Here is a 20,955-nt window from a genome sequence, read left to right on the forward strand (position 1 = left end):
TGGCATTTCTTATTGGCCTATGAATTCTTGGTGTTTGCCACTTGTTTGTTTCTTATTTGAATTTGGAAACCAAATAAGCAATTTGTAGAAGCAATATTACAAAATCATCTTTAGCTATTTTTTTGTTACAGTTTCTTATGCAAAACAAGTAACACACTTTTTTTAGGGGTTAGGGGATGTCACCTTAGTATAATTGATTTCCTTTTGCTAATGTAGTTCCCACACTCCAAATAATATCAAGAACACGGCAAAAGGCATTACACATGCAGACTTGCACAAGTTTTAAATTATAATAATACATATGACACCAAATTTAATTGTTGAAGTTATGTTCCATATTCAGATGCATTGGTGTGGATGAGTCTGGTGATATACAACTATTTCACTACTTCATGACGGAACCCCAGAGAGACCCTCTTATAATTCAATTATTTGGCACCTTAGGATTTTTCGGCGTGTCAACAACTTTTAAATTCCCCAACGTTTACAACTAGGGCTGGAAATGGAGCGGGTTCGGGTCGGATCAGACTATATCCATATCCAGATCCATTTTTTCAATACAAAACCAGATCCGGATCCATGACCCGAATGAATCCAAAATGGCATACCATATCGAACCATTTACGTAAATGGGATAATCGGACTCGACCCGAATTGCGAACCACAAGTTCTCAATCACCCACGTGTCTACAAACAAGAGAGACCTATTATTATTTGGAAGATATATTAACAAAATTTTATATTTTGGATTCGGATCTAGGAGGATCCGAACCGTTTAGAGTAAAACCATATTTGAATCGAATTAAAAATGGATAATCCATATCCGACCCATTTTCTTATTCGGACTCATTATTAAGGTCCAAACCCGTTGAAATGGGTTTGGATTGGGTCGGATTCGGGTCAAAACCCGCACCATTTCCAGCCCTATTTACAACTAAGTCATAGAATTTTATCACATGCAGACATACTACTGTTAATTTCACAACTGAAAAGGGGCAAAACTGAAGCTATATTTGTCGTGTATGTAGGTTTATCTGATTGTCAAATGGCAATCCTATCACAGATAGACATTTGGAGACTAATGCACAGGTCTCATTTGCTCATCGACCGGGCTTGGTTCTTCATCTTATAAGCCCAGTGGGTTTTGCTTTTGTTTTAAAATATCACACGGTTTATTCCGAAGCAAGTAACTGTTTTTTACTCGGTGCCAGCTAATTTTTTATTTATTTTTTCAATTACCAAAATAGAAAAATTACGTTGTGCTTACGCAACATGTACAACCATGGTACTTGCATTTGAAATGGCAGTTGATAAGGGATGGATGAACATGTGGATAGAGAGTGGCTCAATGGCATGCAACGATTCTGGAAGTTAAAGGAAAGACGTACTCTCCTTTGGCACCTAAAAGCAAGATGGTTGAGAGCAGCTTCACAGATGGAACAATGGTGGATCACTCACACATTGAGAGAAGCTAACTTTGGAATAGATGCATCTGCCAATAAGGATGCTCTCTTGAACTTAGGAGACTGTCTTTGGAGAACTACTAGGCCACTATTTGTCCCAACTATAGAAAGTCCATTCCAGACATACTATAGATTTGATTAGACATTAGTTATAGTAGTTTTTGCTCTAAAAATCATGTGAGAACTGTTAAATTGCCAATTTCTCCATAAGTTCGAACTTATGTGAATGGTCAATTTTATTAATATATTAGAGGCTCATATATGTCAACACTCCCCTCGGTGAGATCTGTTGAAAATACAATTAGAAAAATTTGGACATCTTCACCTAGTAGGAGTTGAACTTCGAGACCCGATAATAGAGACATCTGAGGATATTGCCCCCGTGAGTATGCTTGAGCAGTCGAGTTGACATTGAAGTCGGATGTATGCAGTTTTGGAGTTGTTCTACTGGAGATAACTAGACGTAAAGCAATAGATACCACCAGATCAACAGAGGAACAGAACTTAGTCCTCATAACTAGACGTAAAGCAATAGATACCACCAGATCAACAGAGGAACAAAACTTAGTCCTCATATTCATTTTCTCTGGTTTATTAATATTGTTGACCCCAAACTGCTGCTTAGACAAATATGTGAAGGTATCCTCTGTTTCCAAAAATAGTAATCATGATGACCTTATGACTTCAAAACCTCGTATTACTTAACAACATAGTTTATGTAAATTGATCAAACTTGTGCAGGGTATATCCTGTATGTTAGCTAAAGTTGTTTTGGGTACATACATAAAGTGCACTTGTATTATATTTTATGGAAAGCAAGATTGGTGAAGAACATGGATTAGGCCATTGTCTAGGCTCAAAAAAAAAAAAACATTCCAATAAACCAACGTTTTTTTTTTTACTTCTCTTTTTACCCTTAAAAAATTATAATTTATCATTTATTTTGAGTCCAAAACTATTAAAAATGGACAAATGTGTCTTTGAAAGTTTGATGGGTTAATTAGACTAAAACAACTAGCAAAAGGCCCAAAGCCCAACTGTTTTTGTATAATTCTAATCACCCATAACAAACTCGTAAGCTCTCCCTCATTTCTTTCACTCTCAATTCTTAAACAAGCATCAGACCTTAACCCAAACAAAAAACAAAAAACAAATTCATAAAGGACTTGCGACGCAGCTTATTGCACGCTTATTTTAATTATTTGTAAAACTCGTTATCATTATCAATAAAATTTTCACTTAAAAAAAACAAATAACAAATAACAAAATAAAACAAGTTAATTTTTTATTTTCAATGTTAATCTTTTATAGTTTTCTCCACATTATAGTAGTGTTATATAGACTTACAGTATTATAAGAAGTTAACAATTTGTTAAATATTATAGGAAATTAACAATTTGTTAAATTGTTGTAGACTTGTAGACTAGATTATGTAGATATATATAGGCATAGTAGTATCAATTAATGACTTAAGTACTTAAGTCAATATTAAATTCTCAGTAGTCAACGCCCTCTAGTTTTGTGAATTGAAATAAATGCATAATTTTGTTGATATTTATTGTTTAGACCTGCTAACAAAAAAAAATAAAAAACAAAATTGCATATTTTTGGGGAGTGGGGTGGGGGTGTGCACATAATCTCGCACCACTTGGTTTAGAATCCTGCCTCTGTATCTAGTGTACTGCATAATTTCCTTTATGTGCTTGAGGATGAGCCTTTAACGATGGATGTTATTGATATTGTTAATTCAAATTCCTACCAGGTGAATCCGCCAAGCATAAAGAAGACAAGTGTGTTCATTTCTGGGACATGGCAGTCGGATGTTATCTAAGTGTTGATAAATATTAGATTCAAAATAGGCAGCAGGTATGCAGACTACATAAAGTTCTTGGATATTAATGTTTTTGGAGTTTTTTAATTTGTTTACTAAGATTTTATTTTACTTTCTAGATAACATGTGCGTGCAATAAAGTGTATACAGAGGACTTGACGTGTAGAAAAATTGAATTGACGTGTCTAGGACTTAGTCACGAGAACGTTGAGCGGGAGCGAGAGCGAGAGCGGAAGCAGGAGCGTAAGAGCGCCTAATGTCACAGCCCGAATTTCTAAACAATAACAAAGTGAATATTTGAAATATAAATATCTCAAACATCACTAGGTTCACTTGTTTAAAAACACAGACTATGACGGAGGATACTACACATACAAACCCTAATAGCCATGTCATAAAAGAAACAACTTAAATTAAAATAATCCCAATAATTATCCGCCATTGCTTTATTAAGATAACATCCTTCCAAATAAAATATCAAACAAACTCTCATAATAGTATTCCTCACTACTATGTTCTCATGCCATGAAAAAGGTAAACTACGTTATTACATCATTCCAATAGGAATTAGACCTAAAAGAAAACTAACAGGCTGCTCCAGGAAAGAATCCCAATCACACGCTGCGGTTCCACTGCCTTCCACCTATGTTCCCAAGAACACACCCACGTTGCCAAATCAAAGCAAACATGGGTCAGCAAAATGGAATTTGCTGGTATGAGTAGACTAACTACATATAAACATTTCAAACTTTATTTATACAACTAACACTTTACATCTATCATAACCTAATCATTCTCAGCTTGGAAGACAGGTAGTTCCGTCATTTCAACCGGCATATTGTCTTCCCAAGCAAAACTTCTATTATATTAACTCATTCAAATAACTCGTTTTAATATCTAAATCATTTAATTAAAACTTACCGATATCCATTGCTATATAAGGGTAGAGGACCGGCCCGTCCTGACAAAATGTTATTAAGTCCTACCCTCTCGCCAAAGAAAGTTAGAACTTCTATATAACCTTTGTAGATATTATATTAGGCATTCAAAAGTAAACTCAAAACACACTCAAGACAATCAACTTAATTTCTCTTATTAATTAATCAATTACTTTTCTTATACACATATTTCACAACCTATGTACCTTAGGTCATTCTCGCCACATTCGAGGAATACCTAACCCTACATTCCGTGACACTTTCAAGGAATACAACTAACAAGGCGAATACCTTAGTTCTCAGGGTAGTCCAAACAATCGGTCATTCATGGCACATTCAATGAATACCGGGTCATTCATAAGACATTCAATGAATACCTATATATAACGCTTAACGGGCCATTTATGGCACATTCAATAAATGCCCACCTAACTATGACGACATCAATCGTATAAAACTCAATTCCAAAACTTGAGGCGTGGAGAGTTCTAAAAGTGTGGTAAATTTTGTTTACGATTATTGAAATTTTATTGAATAAATTATCTCAGAAACGAGCGAAGTATCTTGTTTAATGTATGTATTTTTTGGTTCGGCGTTATTAATATACCAATGTCTAAATTGTCATAACGTTGTATATCATAAAAGGCGAAAATCTCACATAATAGTTAATACACATACACACGTATATATATAAAGGTCTTAGCTTAAAGCCAAGCAAGCTAATAGCCCTTGACCTATCCTAATAACCCAAATCATAATCCGAAGTTAAAAGTCAAATTGGGTCAATGGTCAAAGTCAACCACGGTCAAAGTCAACGTCGACTGCCAGAAGTCGGCAATGATCAACCAGTCCAAACTTATCTAACCCCAAAAGCCCACAGCCTAAAGCCCAAAGTCTAATACAAAAATCCAAATTTGAAAATCTAAACCAAAGCCCATAACTGAGTTCGGCCCAAGCCCAACTCCAAACCAAAAACGCACTGTTCATCTCCTTATAACCTGACCCACTTAGATTTATAAAACCAGCCCACAAAAATAACTTAAAACCGGCCCAAGCCCAAAAGTCTTAAACAACTTGAGCCCACAAGTCTAATTCGGCCCAACTAAAAGAAATTAGAGCCCAGCCCACTAAAATACAAGTCGTCTTCTACCTCCTTCTTCTTCCCCATCAGCCCCTCTCCACCGTCAGCCACCACTAATCCACCACTCGACCACCTCCATCATCCTATCGGGTTTGACCCCCATGAAAACCCCCATCAACCGATACCATCATAACCCGATTCCACTCACCTTCCAACTCAACCCCCGACCGCCATTAATGCCATTTCCAAGCTTTTCCTAAGCTTTAATAGCACCTATTAACAGCTATCCCAAACACAGTTTGATAATTCAAAAGCATACACCACACAACAACAAAACAGTTCATATTTTTAATGGGCTAGCGCCTCCATTAAAGCTTGTTCAAAGCTTCAAGCTTTAACAGCTGCCCCCTCACTCGACAGCACTAAAACACTCGCTACCACCAACTATACCATAACAATAAACCACCGACAATCAATCATCACAAATAAAATCAATTAAAACACATTATTTCAACACAACATATAATATGACGATTTGGTGTTGAATGGGACGCCAGTAACGACCGGTGTCAAGGTGTCAAGGCTTCGACAGCTTAAATTCTCAAATATGTCAGAACTTTAGGCTCTGTAGTACTTCCAAATTTTATCTAAACTGCCGGCACCATTAATAGAGTTTACGGCATCATTAGCAGAGTTTACACTATATCAAATAAGGAAATCACTATTTCGGATATATGATGAACATAAAACAAAATTTTAAAAGAACATCCTCAGACTACTCACAGTTTTTAAAACCGAACAGCTTCCCGAAAGCGATACCCCGAAAGATCGAAGTCGACTGTCAGCTAGCTATCCGAAGAACTCTTCCTTTTCTTCTTTCAGCCAAACTCCCATTTTTTCTAAAACCCTCGCTGTATTTTTTTACCAACCCTATTCGGTTTTCTTTCTGTTAAAAACAAAAACCCCCGAAATAGGGAAGAAGGTTTATCCCATAAACCCACGTCTCCTATTTCCACTAACACTTATCCTATTTTATTTTATCTATTATCTATTATTATTATTATTATTAGGAAAAATAAACGAAATAAAACACGGGGTGTTATACCTAACTTGAGAAGCTCTGTGTTTCAGAGCGCCTTAAGAGCGACGTATATAACATATAAATAATACACATATTTGTAAAACAAAGTAGTAAAAAAAATTATTCAAACAAAATAAAACTTAGATATTCAAAATAAAATGAAATATAGTTACAAAAAAAGAAAATAAACATATAATTTAATCTTAAAAGTGTCGATGGGCAATTGGGCACATTAGTTAAGGATGCCACGTTGTATGTTACTAATCAAAAATACCACGTTGTATGTTACTAATCAAAAATAATTGTATTGAAACTTAAAAGGCAATATCCAAAACCAAAAACCAAAACATAGTCCACTGAAACCAAAACAACTTTCTAAACCATTCTTTTAGCTCAAACCATTTCTTAACCATTAAACAATTTCGTCTTTGATTTGTTTATCAAATCATTCTATGAAAGGATTTAACTCAAAGTCATTCACAGTTTCAAGGACCTACAACTTTGTCAAAGCTTGAATTTTAGTTTTATGTGAAATCCATCTACCTTAAAACAATGGGGTTTCATGTTTTTTCTTTTTCTCTGGTAATCAACAAATTCTATTTCATTTCTTTTATTCTTTGTGTTGAATCCATCATTTCAAGACTGCATAGACATGTTTGTGGAGGAAATTTGACACGGTTTTGCACTAAAATAGAGAGCGCGGTTTTGCAAATTACGGGAGCTGGTTTTTGGAAATTACGGAGCGCGGTTTTATGGAGGTTTTGCTCTTAGAGCGCGAGAGCGCGGTTTGAGATCGGGAGCGAGGGGGGTAGTGCACGGTTTGTGTGACTAAGGTCTAGGAGCAGCTGAAAGTTTGATGGAGTCCATAAAATTGTACATGAAGTCTACAATTCTTGACTATGACTGTTCTCAATGTCTGAGAAAACAATTGGCGTTTCAAGAAACCGAGTTTACAAGCTTAGAAAAGGTTATATATATGCTTTAAGATCAACATACAAATTGGTGTTGTATTTTCTTTTCCTATGGTTCTCACCCTACATATACACAAGGCAAAACGTGGTGGTGACGTTGTATCTGAAAACTGAAAATGGCTGGTTCAATGATGAGGTAAACATCATTTATTAATTTTAAAATTAAGTTCAGAATCGTTTTATCCTTAAATTTTATTTGATTTTTCAATTTCTTTTGCAGAGATGAGAAGTTCAAGAAGTAGATGACAAAGAGAAAGATGCATGCATGCTTATCTATGAAAAAGAAAAGGTGTGTCATTTTGTTGTTACTTTGAAATCTTTGTAATTCTCACCAAGGAATAAAACGAAACATTAGTGCTCTTGAAAACGAGGTTCCAGAAATTAGTCTTCGTGGAACAGGGGGTCTAGGATTTTTAGTTGAGAGAGTTAGAAGGTGGTCAAGATTTACTGCTCTCAAAGATGTTTAATTTGGTGTAGAATTCTTTTTCCTCCCTCTCTCTCTTGTGTAATTATTTGTTAAATAAATCTATTGAAATTTCAAATTTGTGACCTTGTTGTTTGGCCATGATTTGTTACGGTGTTCTAGGTGGAGGACATTTTTTCTTCTTCCAGTCTTCTTCATGTATTTATAGTGTCTTGTCTTGGATCTCTCTGTCTGTGAGGATTTCCCTCACAAACACTCTTATGTTTCTACTTCACTTTGTATCTATGTTCTTTTTATCAATAAAATTCAATTAAAAAAAAAGTTTGTGAGAAAACTATTAAAAAATAAATAAAATTATGATCAATTTTTACAATAATTGTTATCTTCTAAATTTTTTGTTAAATAAACTAAGGGTTTGCATTTATATGAAATAGAAATAAAGTAAACAAATTTTTAAGATGTAACAATTTTATTGGAACTTTGCTTGATCCACCCCTGATACTCTACATAAAAAAAAAAAAAAAAATTCGGATGTACTTAGTCATGAACAGTCGCATTAGACTCGAATAAGATTCTATGTAAAAATAATGTCTTATTGCTGTCTTGCATATAAAGTTTTCCAGTCATTGTGGTCGTGATTGTTACTCAACTTATTGACACTACTCTCTTCCCATCACTGAGATACTTTCGATCAGCCAGCCAGGTTTATATGTAGAAACTCATGACTTCGATCTGCTCGCTTGAATATAATTGTAAGAAAAGAATTGAAGAAACACACAACTTATTTATGCTTTAAGGAGAAGATATGTACGTGATTACTGCACAACCACTTTCATCAACACTAGTATCATCTATCACAACTCATAATATGCAGTGTCCAGTGTACAATTCAACAGTTTCATTACACTACAGTACCAGAAATATCAATTTTAAAAATTGAAGAATAGTGATAATCCATGTCAGGAGAAGACCGATGCATAACATGCTGCCTCCTCTTGTTTTTCTGATAAGTGCACCGTCTCCTTTCGATGGGAAATTCTCCTGATCTTTCTCGGGTAGCAGCTGGTTACTAGTAGAGTCTGTTCTCTTAACTGCTTTTGGGTGGTCTATGCCAACACCAAACTCCAATCTCAGGTGCAAGGGCTTCATGAAGATACCTCTGCTTGAGTTAATGTTCTTATTTTAAAAGATTAAGCTGGGGTTAAGGCAGACCCTGACATGTTATTATTGCAAAAAGTTAAACCTTACAAGCCTCCCTGAGAGTTAGATCATTAAAAGGAGGAACACAAAGACTCTATACCGACACGCTTCAAGCCTAACATACATAATAACATACTAGTCGTCCTGCAATCGAACCTAAGAAAGTAGAGATACCTGTTCCCTGCTTTCAACTTTTATGGTACAATATGTCAATAATTTAATATATATCTAATATTCTTTCCACGTTTTCCTCAAGGAAGATCTCCTCCTGAAAATTTGAATTCTTTTTCATCTTCAAGTAAAGCACAGCCGAAATGATTGTCTGCCAAGAAATGGAGATACTGTTAGGATCCTAGTTTATGATCACAGCTGTATGCATTAACAATTGTTAGGTGCTATTTTAAACGATTCCAACATATCCAGCACCATTAGCAGTCACCCATCCGCGTTTAGCATCAGTATGTCCTCAGGCGACCTAGTCCAGGCGTCCAGCTACATTGAATTGTGGTCCTTTGCTTCGAATCAACATCCAGTCTTAGGCTTGAGATGATTTCCCTGGTTTCTGAAGAATCTACTAGCTCATTTATAGCATTTTGTAGATAAATCTTCATGTGTATAATAATGTCTCTACACACCACTGTTGCACTATACGTCTTTGTGATGTACAATGGTTCATTCTAAATGGCGCGTACAGCTGCACACACCATTGCCCTTACAATATAATTTTAGAATCTAAATTGTTCTTTCTATTTCGCATCCTTAGCCAGTAGCCCAGTACCACTCACTATTTGAATTCCTCACTGAAGTGGTGAACCCAATTGCTGCCTTGATCCCAGATGACTATACTTGTCTTGTATATGAGCAGTCAAACAAAAAATGCATTGAGTTTTCTCTGTGACCTGCTGTTGAAAATTAAGTTTAATTTTCAAAAACCCCCCCTCCCAAACTTAATTTATTTGTGCTGACCATTCCAAGCATCTTCCTCATTCTAACAAAATCTTCGACCTCGAGGGGTTTTGTAAAAATGTCCGCAAGTTGATCATGAGACCTTGTGTATTGCAGCTGAACCTCTTTCTTTGTGATGCATTCTCTGATAAAATGGTACCTTGTCTCGATATGCTTACTGCAGGTCATGAAAAACTGGATTCTTTGCCAATGCAAGTGCTGAATTGTTGTCGACATAAATGTCTGTAGACTCTTGAGCCATATGGAGTCCCTTCATCATATTTCTCATCCATTTGGCATGACAAACACATGATGTGGCAGCAACGTACTCTGCTTCACAAGTAGAGAGAGTGACAATCTGTTGCTTTTTTGAAGTCCAAGTAAACGCAGTCTCACCCATGTAAAACACATACCCAGTGGTGCTTTTCCGACCATCCACATCTCCAGCCCAATCACTATCACTATATCCAACAAGGTTGAAATTGTTAGACGATGAGTTAAACAAGCCATAACTGAGTGTGCCTTGAAGGTAACGAAGAATCCTTTTTGCAGCCTTCATGTGTCATTGTTGGTGCTTCCATGTAAAGACTAACAAGTCCAATAACTTCAAAGAGAATGTCAGGTCTTTTGTGCATGTTAAGTAACGTAGGCTGCCAACAAGACTTTTAAAGAGTGTTGGATTAACTCTTACACCTTCATCATGCTTAGACAACTTTGTGCCACATTCAACGGGAGTGCTCACCAACTTGCAATCAGCCATCTCAAACTTCTTGATAATTTCTTTTGCATAGCCTTATTGAGATATGAGAATGCCATCTTCCATTTGCTTCACTTCTATGCCAATGTAGTATGACATGAGCCCAATGGTCCGTCATTTCAAATTCTCTTGTCATGGTCTTCTTGAATTCTTCGAATATACTTGGATCTTTTCCTGTAAAGATTAAGTCATCCACTGCACATACAAACATACAGGCAACTTAACACATCTCCATTTTCATTTGTCTTAGTGTAAGTGCATGTTCGTAGGGACATTTAGTGAAGTTATTGTCCTGGAAATACTTGTCGACCCTACTATTCCATGCCCTTGGACCTATATATGACTGGGCTCAATAACCAATTAGTCCCTACTAACCGTACTAAACAAAGGACTGAAAGAAGATATACAATTAAACAAACTGGAAAGAGGCAGAAGCTCTAGACCCCTCACGAAACCTCTATCAGTCTCACACAAACCACTCTTTATTTATGGTACTTGTATATTTTGAGCCTCTTTTAATAGCATTAGCATGCAAATCACAAGCTTCCGATATTTTAAACACGCAATTAACATATACATAAGTCTAGACATTTTCTTTTCCTTTGTTTTATTTATTTATTTTGTTTCGTATAAGTTATTATTTTATACTCATTTTGTAAATACAGAAGTCTAGACTCAATGAAGAATTAACATGTGTGACACATCCTATGCAGATCTAGTGAGTGCGGGATACATTTTCAACTCCCTATTTATTTATTGTGGTGATCCAATAAGTTAGTGTTGTGAATATATAAGTCGCGGAAACAACGTGAATATATAACAACAAAGCGGATCAATCCTATAACAAAATCGATCCTTCACAAAGAGACAAGACTTCAACACCCTCCAAGCAATATCCCAACACTTCTCAATATCAAATAACAAGCATATAAAGTAAAACAATTAATGTAAAAGAAAAACAAACCACAAGGCGAGATATATATCGTGGTTCGGCAATTTGCCTACTTCCACACCTGGGAGTTCCAAGCTTTACTAGATGTCCCGAGTAGCAGTTACAAGTCTCTCAATTCACTCACAAAGAATGAACACTCAACTCCAAAAAAGAATTGCTCTCTTATAATCTCTCTCTTTCTTGGTTTTGGAAAAGTTAGGTTTCAGAAAAAAACGATTTTGTTTTTATACCAAAACCAAAATTGCGATTCTTGTAAGCGAAGCCCACAAAAAGGAGCTGGCGCTGGCGAGCTGGTCGCGCAAAACACCGGAGCATGGCGGGTGGCTTAGCACTCTGGCCTTGGCGCGCTCTGAGCGTGAAAAACAAAAAAACTCTTTTTTCTCTACATTCTCCACCTCGGTGAGGTTTTAACACATAAAACCAAGCCGAACACATCCAGCAAGATCACATCCAGTAGGAACACCTCCAAAGAAGGAAGACTTCGCGATCAAGCGCCTCGAAGGGGCTATGCCCACACAGGGCTCTTTCAAACATGTAGGATTTAGAGCAAGTCCAAACAGTGTTGGAACTTAACTCCGGTGACAACTTTCTCAGCATATCAGTAGGATTGTCATGGGTGTCTACTTTCTCAAGTGCTACATCACCATCCTCAACGACATCCCGGTATAAAGTGATAACGGACATCAATATGCTTGGTCCGAGCATGATGAACTTGGTTCTTCGCCAAATGAATAGCACTCGACTATCACAATACAAAGCAACACTGTTATGCTCAATACCCAAATCATCTAGAAGACCTCGAAGCCATAGTGCCTCTTTTTCAACGCCTCTGCGCCAGCGCCATATACTGCGCCTCGGTGGTAGTAGATAGAGCAATCAGAGCTGTAGCATAGACCTCCAACTAACAGGGGCACCATGCATCATAAACACATAACCGGTGAGTCGATCGTCGTCTATCTAGATCACTGCGATAATTAGAATCCACAAACCCACCGACGACATAACAAGTGCCTCCACCATAAGCTAATCCCATCCAAGGTACCGCTTCAAGTACCTTAGTACCCATTTCTTTCGCCTCCCAATGCCGCTTCCCGAGATTTGTCATATACCTGGCGACAACACTAACTCGCTCTGCGGAAATGTCAAGGCGGTGCACACCATAGCATACATCAAACCGCCCCGACACTTGCATAAGGAACATTTGCCATATGTTTTGTTCCTCCACCGAACTAGGAGAGAACTTTGAAAGCCTAAAATGCCCACTAAAGGTGTAGAAACCGACTTTGCATTCTCCATACCAAATCGAGAAATTACTTTACGAATGTATTTCTTCCGAGATACAACTATCCGCCGCTTCTTCCTATCTCTCTGTCAATCTCCATGCCCGATATCTTCTTGGCTCCACCTAAGTCTTTCATCTCAAACTCGAGCTAAGTTGAGATTTCAACTTGTTTATCTCCACCATGCTTTTGGAAGCAATAAGCATGTCATCCACATAAAGCGGGAGATAGATGAAGTCATTACCACGAAGCCTTCTAAAGTAGAACACAGCGAGTCATACTTACCGGGTGTACTCATGTTGCATCATGAATGTGTCAAAGCTTGTACCATTGCGGGTGATTGCTTTAACCCGCATTGACCGATTCAATTTGCATACATAATCTTCTTTCAAGAACGACAAACCCTTCGGGTTGTCTCATATAGATCTCTTCTTCCAAGTCCCCATGCAAAGCGGTTTTCACATCAAGTTGCTCTAACTCCAAGTTGAAGTGAGCAACTAAACTTCAATAACACACGAATGGACGTATGTTTGACCACAGGGGAAAATACCTTATTGTAGTCAACTCCTTCCTTACGTGAAAAACCCTTTGCTACCACTCTTGCCTTGTACCCGATCTTGTCGGGTTCGGGGAAGGACCTCTTTCTTTCGAACACCTATTTACTACCGATAGTCCTTTTGCCGCTTTGCGGGCAATAAAACTAGGTCCCATGTGTGATTTTTATCAAGAGATTTCATCTCTGCTTGCATAGCTACCAACCAATCTCGTAATGAGCATCTCTAAATGCTTCCTTGAAGCTATCGCTCATCATCTTCGATATTCAATCGCATATGCCACTAAATCCACGACCATAGTGTTTCACCGGCTTTCGTGCCCATACTTGTGCACTTCTTTAACTTGTCTCGTGGCTAGGGTCGGCCCACTACAAGTTGCGGATGCTCTTGCTCTTCTTCTGTTCTTTGTGTGGTTCCATGATTTGGTACCTCATCATGATCTAACCGGTCATCTGGCGCATCGGACAACTCAAGCTCATTAAGCTTGAACCTATAGACTTCACCATTACGCCCGAGCTACTTGGAACTTCATCGAAGATAACACGGAAGTCTCATCAAAGGTAACATCTCTGGCGACCGGGGAACTTGTGGTCTTCTAGACACCACAATCTATATCCTTTTACCCCATTTTGCGAAGCTTTAAGAATATGGCCTTCTTAGCTCACAGGATCTAGCTTATTTGTCCCTCACATGGTAGTAAGTTGTCGATCCAAACACTTTCATGAAATACTATAATCGGTGGGTTGGGACGACCACATCTCATAAGGTGTCCCGCAATCTATATATTTGTATGCTTGGTGACCTATTATGCAGGTAACACGCCATGGACACCGTGATCCGCCTAATACTCTTTGCCTGGGACCGGCATTAGACAATAAACATCTTGCTCTTTCAAGCAAAGTTCTATTCATCCTCTCTCGCCATTCCATTCATTTGTGGCGTGCCCCCGATTTATCCGATCCGTGTCCGGCAATTCCACATTCGCGCCACAGAACTCTTGGAAAGGTCCATAGGTATACTCGATTACCATTGTCGGACCGTAATGTCTTTTACCTTCCTATCGTGCGATTCTCAACCTTTGTCTTCCACTTCTTAAATGTCTCAAACACTTCATCTTTCGATTTCATCATATACACCCACACATAGCGAGTATGATCATCAATGAATGAGACATAATAGCGGTTACTCCCTTGGAAGCCACCATGGAGGGTCCCCAAACATCCGTATGCACATAATCAAGGATGCTCGTTGTCGTGTGCTTGCTTGTCTTGAACTTGACTCTGCTGACTGCTTCCATAGGCCGCAATGCTCCACAGAACCCCATACTTGGCTTCTTCAAGTTCTTCAAGAAACTCACAGACCAACTCGGACAAACCACTTTTCACTCATATGCCCTAAACGCGATATGTCATATCTTAGTGCACTCAGAATCATTACTACATGCACCCACTGCTACATCGCCTATCACCGTACTACCTATCAGAGTATACAAGGTTCCATATTTTTGACCCTTTATAACAACTAAAGAGCCATTAACAATATTTAGGACTCTACCTTCGCCCACAAACTTGTGGCCTTTGGAATCCAAGGTACCAAGAGAAATAAGACTTTTCTTTAGCTCAGGAACATGTCTCACATCGGTTAAAGTCATCACTACACCATCATACATCTTGACCCGTATAGTTCCAATTCCTACCGTCTTACAAGCAACGTCATTACCCATTAAAACGGAACCACCATCAATGCTCTCATAAGAAGTAAACCACTTTCTATTCGGGCACATATGATAGGAACATCCGGAATCAAGAATCCACTTTTCGGTCATATAGTCTTGTGTGGACACACGCGAGTGAACTCATCCCTTTTCGAGCACGAAGCATAATTTGCCCTCAATTTTTGCCTTACCTTTCTTGACCATCTCTCTTGTTCTCTTTCTTTCTGGGTGAGGACAATTACTTGCATAATGTCCCTTTTTCATTGCAATTGTAGCACGTACATATTTTAAAGGTTTCTTTGACTTGGAACTAGAATTCTCATTACTTGAATAATTATGTTCATACAAATTTCCTCTTGCCACTAGCCCGACCGCATCAATGTTATTTCTACACGCGTCTTCTTCATCAACTCATAAGAAAGAAGTGCACTTTGAACTTCGTCAAGATCGGCGACTTTCTCGTTCATGAATGTAGTCATTAGATGCTCATAGCTTTCGGCAAGGAGAATATTAAACATCTTTGTTTGATCCTCATCATCCATCTTCATACCAACATTCAAATAATCCGCTAGACGCCGTCGGAACTCACTAACGCGTGCTCTTTGCATCGTTGAACCATCGACCATCATGTACCGATAAAGACGCTTCTTAAGGTACATTTTGTTAAATCATGCTCTTGGTCATATACATAGACTCTAGTTTGAGCCAAATACTGGGCGGCGGTATTTTCTCCCATCACACTATACATAACCTCATTAGCAAGACATAACCGGATTGATGAACATGCGAAGATCGAACTCTTCCCAATCATCATTATTCATACTTTCGCGCCTTAGATTTAATCCCCTTTAAAGCCTCAGGCAAACCTTGTTGGATGAGGATGTCCTTTACTTGGACTTGCCAAATCCCAAAGTTATTCTTCCCATTAAACTTCTACTTCAAATCTTGCGTTTGACATCTTGGGAGCCATCTTTTCAAGTTACACACAATAACTCAAAAGAAACGGTTTCACCTCGAATTTAATCGAACACCTTGTCTACACAAATTTTGAGCACTAAACTCAAAATCCTAGGTCGTATACCTACGCCTCGATACCAATTGTTGTGAATATATAAGTCGCGGAAACAACGTTATTCACAACAAAGCGGATCAATCCTACATAAAGATCGATCCTTCACACTAGACAAGACTTCAACACCTCCAAGCAATATCCCAACACTACCAATATCAAATAACAAGCATATAAAGTAAAACAATTAATGTAAAGGAAGAACAAACCACAAGATGAGATATATCGTGGTTCGGCAATTTGCATACTTCCACACTGGGAGTTCCAAGCTTTACTAGATGTCCTGAGTAACAGATTACAAGTCTCTCACTTCACTCACAAAGAATGAACACTCAACTCACAAAGAATTGCTCTATTATAATCTCTTTCTTGGTTTTGGAAAAGTTAGGTTTTAAAAAACTAATTTTTGTTTTTACCAAAAACCAAAATCGCGATTCAGAAATGGGGTTCCCCACAAAAAAAATTGAAGCCACTTGCTTTGGGAAATTAAAACATTCAAAACAAACATGACCGCAGGCGCGCTCTGAGCGTGAAAAACAAAAAAAACTCTTTTTTCTCTACAGTCTTACAACAAGACGTAGTACAATAATTTATGAAGATGACACTAAAAGCAGATTGGCTTATGGGCAAATACGTTAAGACTTTATGAAAAAAAACACAGTGATTGATTAAGGACGGCTTACACTAAAATGAAAATAATTAACCAACCCTTGTCTTGCCTCATGTCTTTTGTCCTTTTGCAACCTACTCATTTCCATTATCAGTTTTCTAGCTTTTCTACTTATCATCTCTGATCAAGCTAACACAAATATATGTTTATCTATTTATCCTGTACGTTGACTTGAAGAATTCTTAAGCTAAAACTGAGAATGTGTGCAAAGATGTGTACGCGCGTGATGATGTAACATTATAGTATCTTGTGGGGGGTTACTGGTTAAGTACTTGATAAAAAACTGGGGGCCTGAGTTATGAATACTGAAGTTTGGAGATGGTTATTGGGTTTAATATACATAGTAGCTGTTGCAACAATCTGGGTTGCTGCTGGTTTTGTTGTTCAATCTGTTGTAGATGGAGGTGTTTCACCGTTCCTTGTCACCTATGTATGCAATGCTTTACTTATGATTTATATTCCTGTTGTTGAAGTTTGGCATTATTTGGAGGATTCAGTTGAGTGTACTTGGTTTTGGTCTAGTAATAAGAATGTCATTCATGCTGGACGTTCGGACAAGGAAGAGGTTCTTCTTGGGCAGAGCAATTTAACTAGGAAAGGGGATGATCTAAATCCATCTGAATTTGTTGAACATGGAGAAATGAGTGAGGCACTTGTATCTAATAACCATCTGGATGCCAAAGGGCGCTGGACTCGTACTAAAACCGCAAGAGTTAGCCTCTTGTTGTGCCCTTTTTGGTTTCTTTCATATCTCTGTTCCAATCTCTCTCTCAAGTATACAAGTGTGACAGTAAGCGTGTCTAAATACTTTTAGCATTTGTTGATTATGCATCAGTTTAATCTAAATTGCTTACATTATTTTGGCTAGTTAAGTAACTACAATAAACTGGAAAAGATTTACATAGTATCAGGGAGGGTACTAGTAACAGGTCTACTCCTCATTCTGTTTTCAAGCAGATGTTTGTAAACTACATATTATCTAAGGAATCCTACTAACAACTCACAAATAAACATGCCTAGGAGGTTCCCCTATATATGTTTCCATTCAGGTCTTCCTTCTTGAACACCATTTGGTATTCTAATTTTAGTTCCTATATCAGCTGAAAAAATAAATAATCTCCAAACTTAGGTGATCCTCAATACGAATAGCACGGTGATGACCATCAAATTCTGTCAAATATATGAAGTCTAGTTACATGTGGTAAAGATGCCGTTTCGGTGTTTCCTGTTTCTAGCTTGTAATTTGTATTATTTTCTCCTGCAGTCAAATACCGTCTTAAACAGCACATCTAGCTTTTTTACCTTTTTGCTCTCTCTAATATTCTTGGGAGAGAGGTTCACATTGCTAAAGTTAGTAAGCATCCTTTTATGTTTTGGAGGAACGGTAATTGTCAGCTTGGGTGATATGGAATCTGAATTAAGTGTCATTGATACAAAGCCTCTGCTTGGTGACATTCTTGCTCTTGCTTCCGCATGCTTGTATGCTTCATTTATCACCATTATTCGTAAGAGGATACCAGACGAGGATGAAAAGTGTGGACGTGTGAGTATGGCGCAACTACTTGGATATTTAGGCCTTTTCAACCTCTTAATATTCCTACCAGTTGCCCTTGTACTGAATATTACAAACTTGGAGCCTTTTCACATTTTCAGCTGGAAGCAGTTTGGTCTCCTAATCGGTAAAGGTTTGTTTTTATATCCTCACACTTCAATAAGCATTCAATTTTTCTATGTGCATAGGATAACTGTGTTAGTATTCATGGTAATTTAGAAGGAAAAAGGCATAAATGTTGATAATAAATATGAAATAACAGTAGCATATATACCAAATTCCAAAATGTGAAAGACTGACTTACAATATGGAATACGGACTCATGCTTCTGCAAGAACCCAAGACGTACTTGGACCCAAACATTGATAAAACACTAAAATAAGACCTTTATTTGAACAATAGCCAGAACACGTAGAACAGTACTATAGGAGAACTAAACAGTGTAATCATCATATTGGACTCAATTATGGTAACGTCGACTTGGACACTATTTCATTGGGTTCAATAGACGATTGCGATGGTGGTGGTGGTGTAGTACTAGAGTCAGTAGAGTCACAATAGTCTCGGAGTATGTCACCTTCCTTGTCAGTGAAGCCAAGTGAACCAAGCATGGAAGGCCAACATTTGTGCTCAATGATCCGAATGGCTTGACAACAACCAGGACCTAAGTATGTTTCACCATTGAGAAAGAAAAGAATGACTTCACCAGTACATGCTCGAAGCTCAATCAAAGATTCCCAGCACTTGTATGTGTCCTCGAATTGTAGTCGAGCAGCTAAAGTTGAACGGGACGAGGCCAAAGGTCGTGCTTCCCCGGTCATGGATACTATAGCCCATGTTAGTAGCACATAGAGAAAGAACATCATCATTTGTTTACAAGAGAATGCCATTGTTTAGATTAGAGATCGAGGAGCAGTTGTGTGTAAGAAAGTGGGAAGCGTTTGATTTATATAGAAGGTTTGTGGAGAAAACAAAGAGACAGAAATGGTTTCATTTTTGTGTTTCTGTTACGTAGTGTTAGGAATATCATGAGGCTTTCAACAAAGTAACTCTTACCATAACTTATCATGATGCAATTGCAGTCCTCTTACCTCCCTTAATTAATGCTAATTGATTATGATAGAATAAAGTTAAAAGATCTTTCAGTGTCCCATCACTCCCATAGTCCCATGTAATATCGTCATATCGACTCACTGAACATGACTCACGCTAATTGGCAGGGTACTGGCTGATGCAACTGATTTAAACAGATAATATATAACTGATTTAAGGTTTGAGTCCAGAGGAAATGGAAGTAGAGAAATATAAGGTTAGAAACTTATAATGTGATCAACACATGCTATGATCCATAGAAAGAACAGGCACATTGTTTGGTAGGCGCCATTTCAAACCAAATATTTACATAGTATTGAATTTCTGGAACAACTTTATGACGTTTAAAACAGTAATATCCTTTTAGTTTCATAGGTAGTTATTAGAAGTCACTGCAGAAGAATAACATTTGTTCATGGTGGCTTTACCATTATTTGCTTTTTGGAATTTCCTTGTACTCTCTTTCCAGGAGGAAAATAGAAAAGAAATTTCATCTTGTTCATTTACTGGAATATTTGGAATAGTTGGTCTAATGTTTCAAGCATCTTTTTCAGGTCTGCTTGATAATGTGATGAGTGATTACTTGTCGGCAAAGGCTGTTCTTCTAACAACTCCTACAGTCGCAACTGCTGGCCTCACAATTGAAGTCCCAATGGCAGCTATTGTTGATTCAGTAACAGGACATGCTCCAAATCTCATGGATTATCTAGGAGGTGCAGCTGTCATGGTTGGTTTCGTAGGAATCAGTATGCCCGATTTTCACAGAGGAGATGTTACTTCAGAAACAGAAAGCGAGAATGTACACACAATTGATGCAGCTGCAGGCACTTAGTATGTTGGAAGCTTCCATGCATTATCTGACTACATTCAAGAAATCTTGTATTTTGTGGTTGTAATCTTATGCTGCATTTTGATATTTTATCATCTGTGTTATTTAAGCTAGCGCGGACAATGACTTCATTTAGTCTTTTAAATAAATGATCTTTAGTCCTTCAGAGAATCCTAGTTGTTCACCTGAATGTTTTACAAAGCGTTTGAGGCAAGGCGTACCTAAAACACCCTAGAAGCGTTGAGTAATGTTGAGTACTGCGTATATGCATAGGAAGGGTACGCTTCATTGTGTGAGGCGTTCCCAAGACTACGCCTCCATCGCACAGACTTTAGGCCATACATATATTTTTTTTTTTCGAATTTCTTTTTCAAGTAGACATCATCACATCAACAATAAGTAATATTAATGTATCAACTAATCCATCTTCACCTTAATTATTTATAGGGTATATTTATAACTAGCATCGGTTTTGGTATAGAGAACCTGATTGTTCAATTCAGGATTATGGTAATGCCATATCTGGAGCCTGGAAGTGGCTGAAACTTGGGC

At 37.7% G+C, this 20,955-nt stretch overlaps 1 protein-coding gene and 2 long non-coding RNA genes across 3 annotated transcripts; 2 read left to right on the forward strand and 1 right to left on the reverse strand.

Moving 5' to 3' along the window:
• Positions 1 to 3,689: 3,689 nt before the first annotated feature.
• On the reverse strand, positions 3,690 to 6,225 carry LOC147506615 (uncharacterized). Its single transcript, XR_015220837.1, has 2 exons — positions 6,097 to 6,225; positions 3,690 to 3,937 (listed from the first exon to the last, which is right to left on the reverse strand). It is a non-coding gene; the product is annotated as an uncharacterized LOC147506615 (long non-coding RNA).
• Positions 6,226 to 6,710: 485 nt separating this feature from the next.
• On the forward strand, positions 6,711 to 7,909 carry LOC147506616 (uncharacterized). The gene is made up of 2 exons (XR_015220839.1): positions 6,711 to 7,501; positions 7,586 to 7,909. It is a non-coding gene; the product is annotated as an uncharacterized LOC147506616 (long non-coding RNA).
• A 9,021-nt stretch (positions 7,910 to 16,930) lies between these two features.
• Positions 16,931 to 20,574, forward strand: LOC147506617 (putative vacuolar membrane protein YML018C). The gene is made up of 3 exons (XM_086558689.1): positions 16,931 to 17,720; positions 18,195 to 18,615; positions 20,129 to 20,574. Exons 1-3 carry the CDS (start codon positions 17,229 to 17,231, stop codon positions 20,404 to 20,406), a joined length of 1,191 nt encoding a protein of 396 aa, XP_086414815.1. The 5' UTR covers positions 16,931 to 17,228; the 3' UTR covers positions 20,407 to 20,574.
• Positions 20,575 to 20,955: the final 381 nt, after the last annotated feature.

This window comes from Coptis chinensis, chromosome 4 (genome assembly GCF_015680905.1).
Source record: "Coptis chinensis isolate HL-2020 chromosome 4, ASM1568090v1, whole genome shotgun sequence".
NCBI lineage: Eukaryota > Viridiplantae > Streptophyta > Magnoliopsida > Ranunculales > Ranunculaceae > Coptis > Coptis chinensis.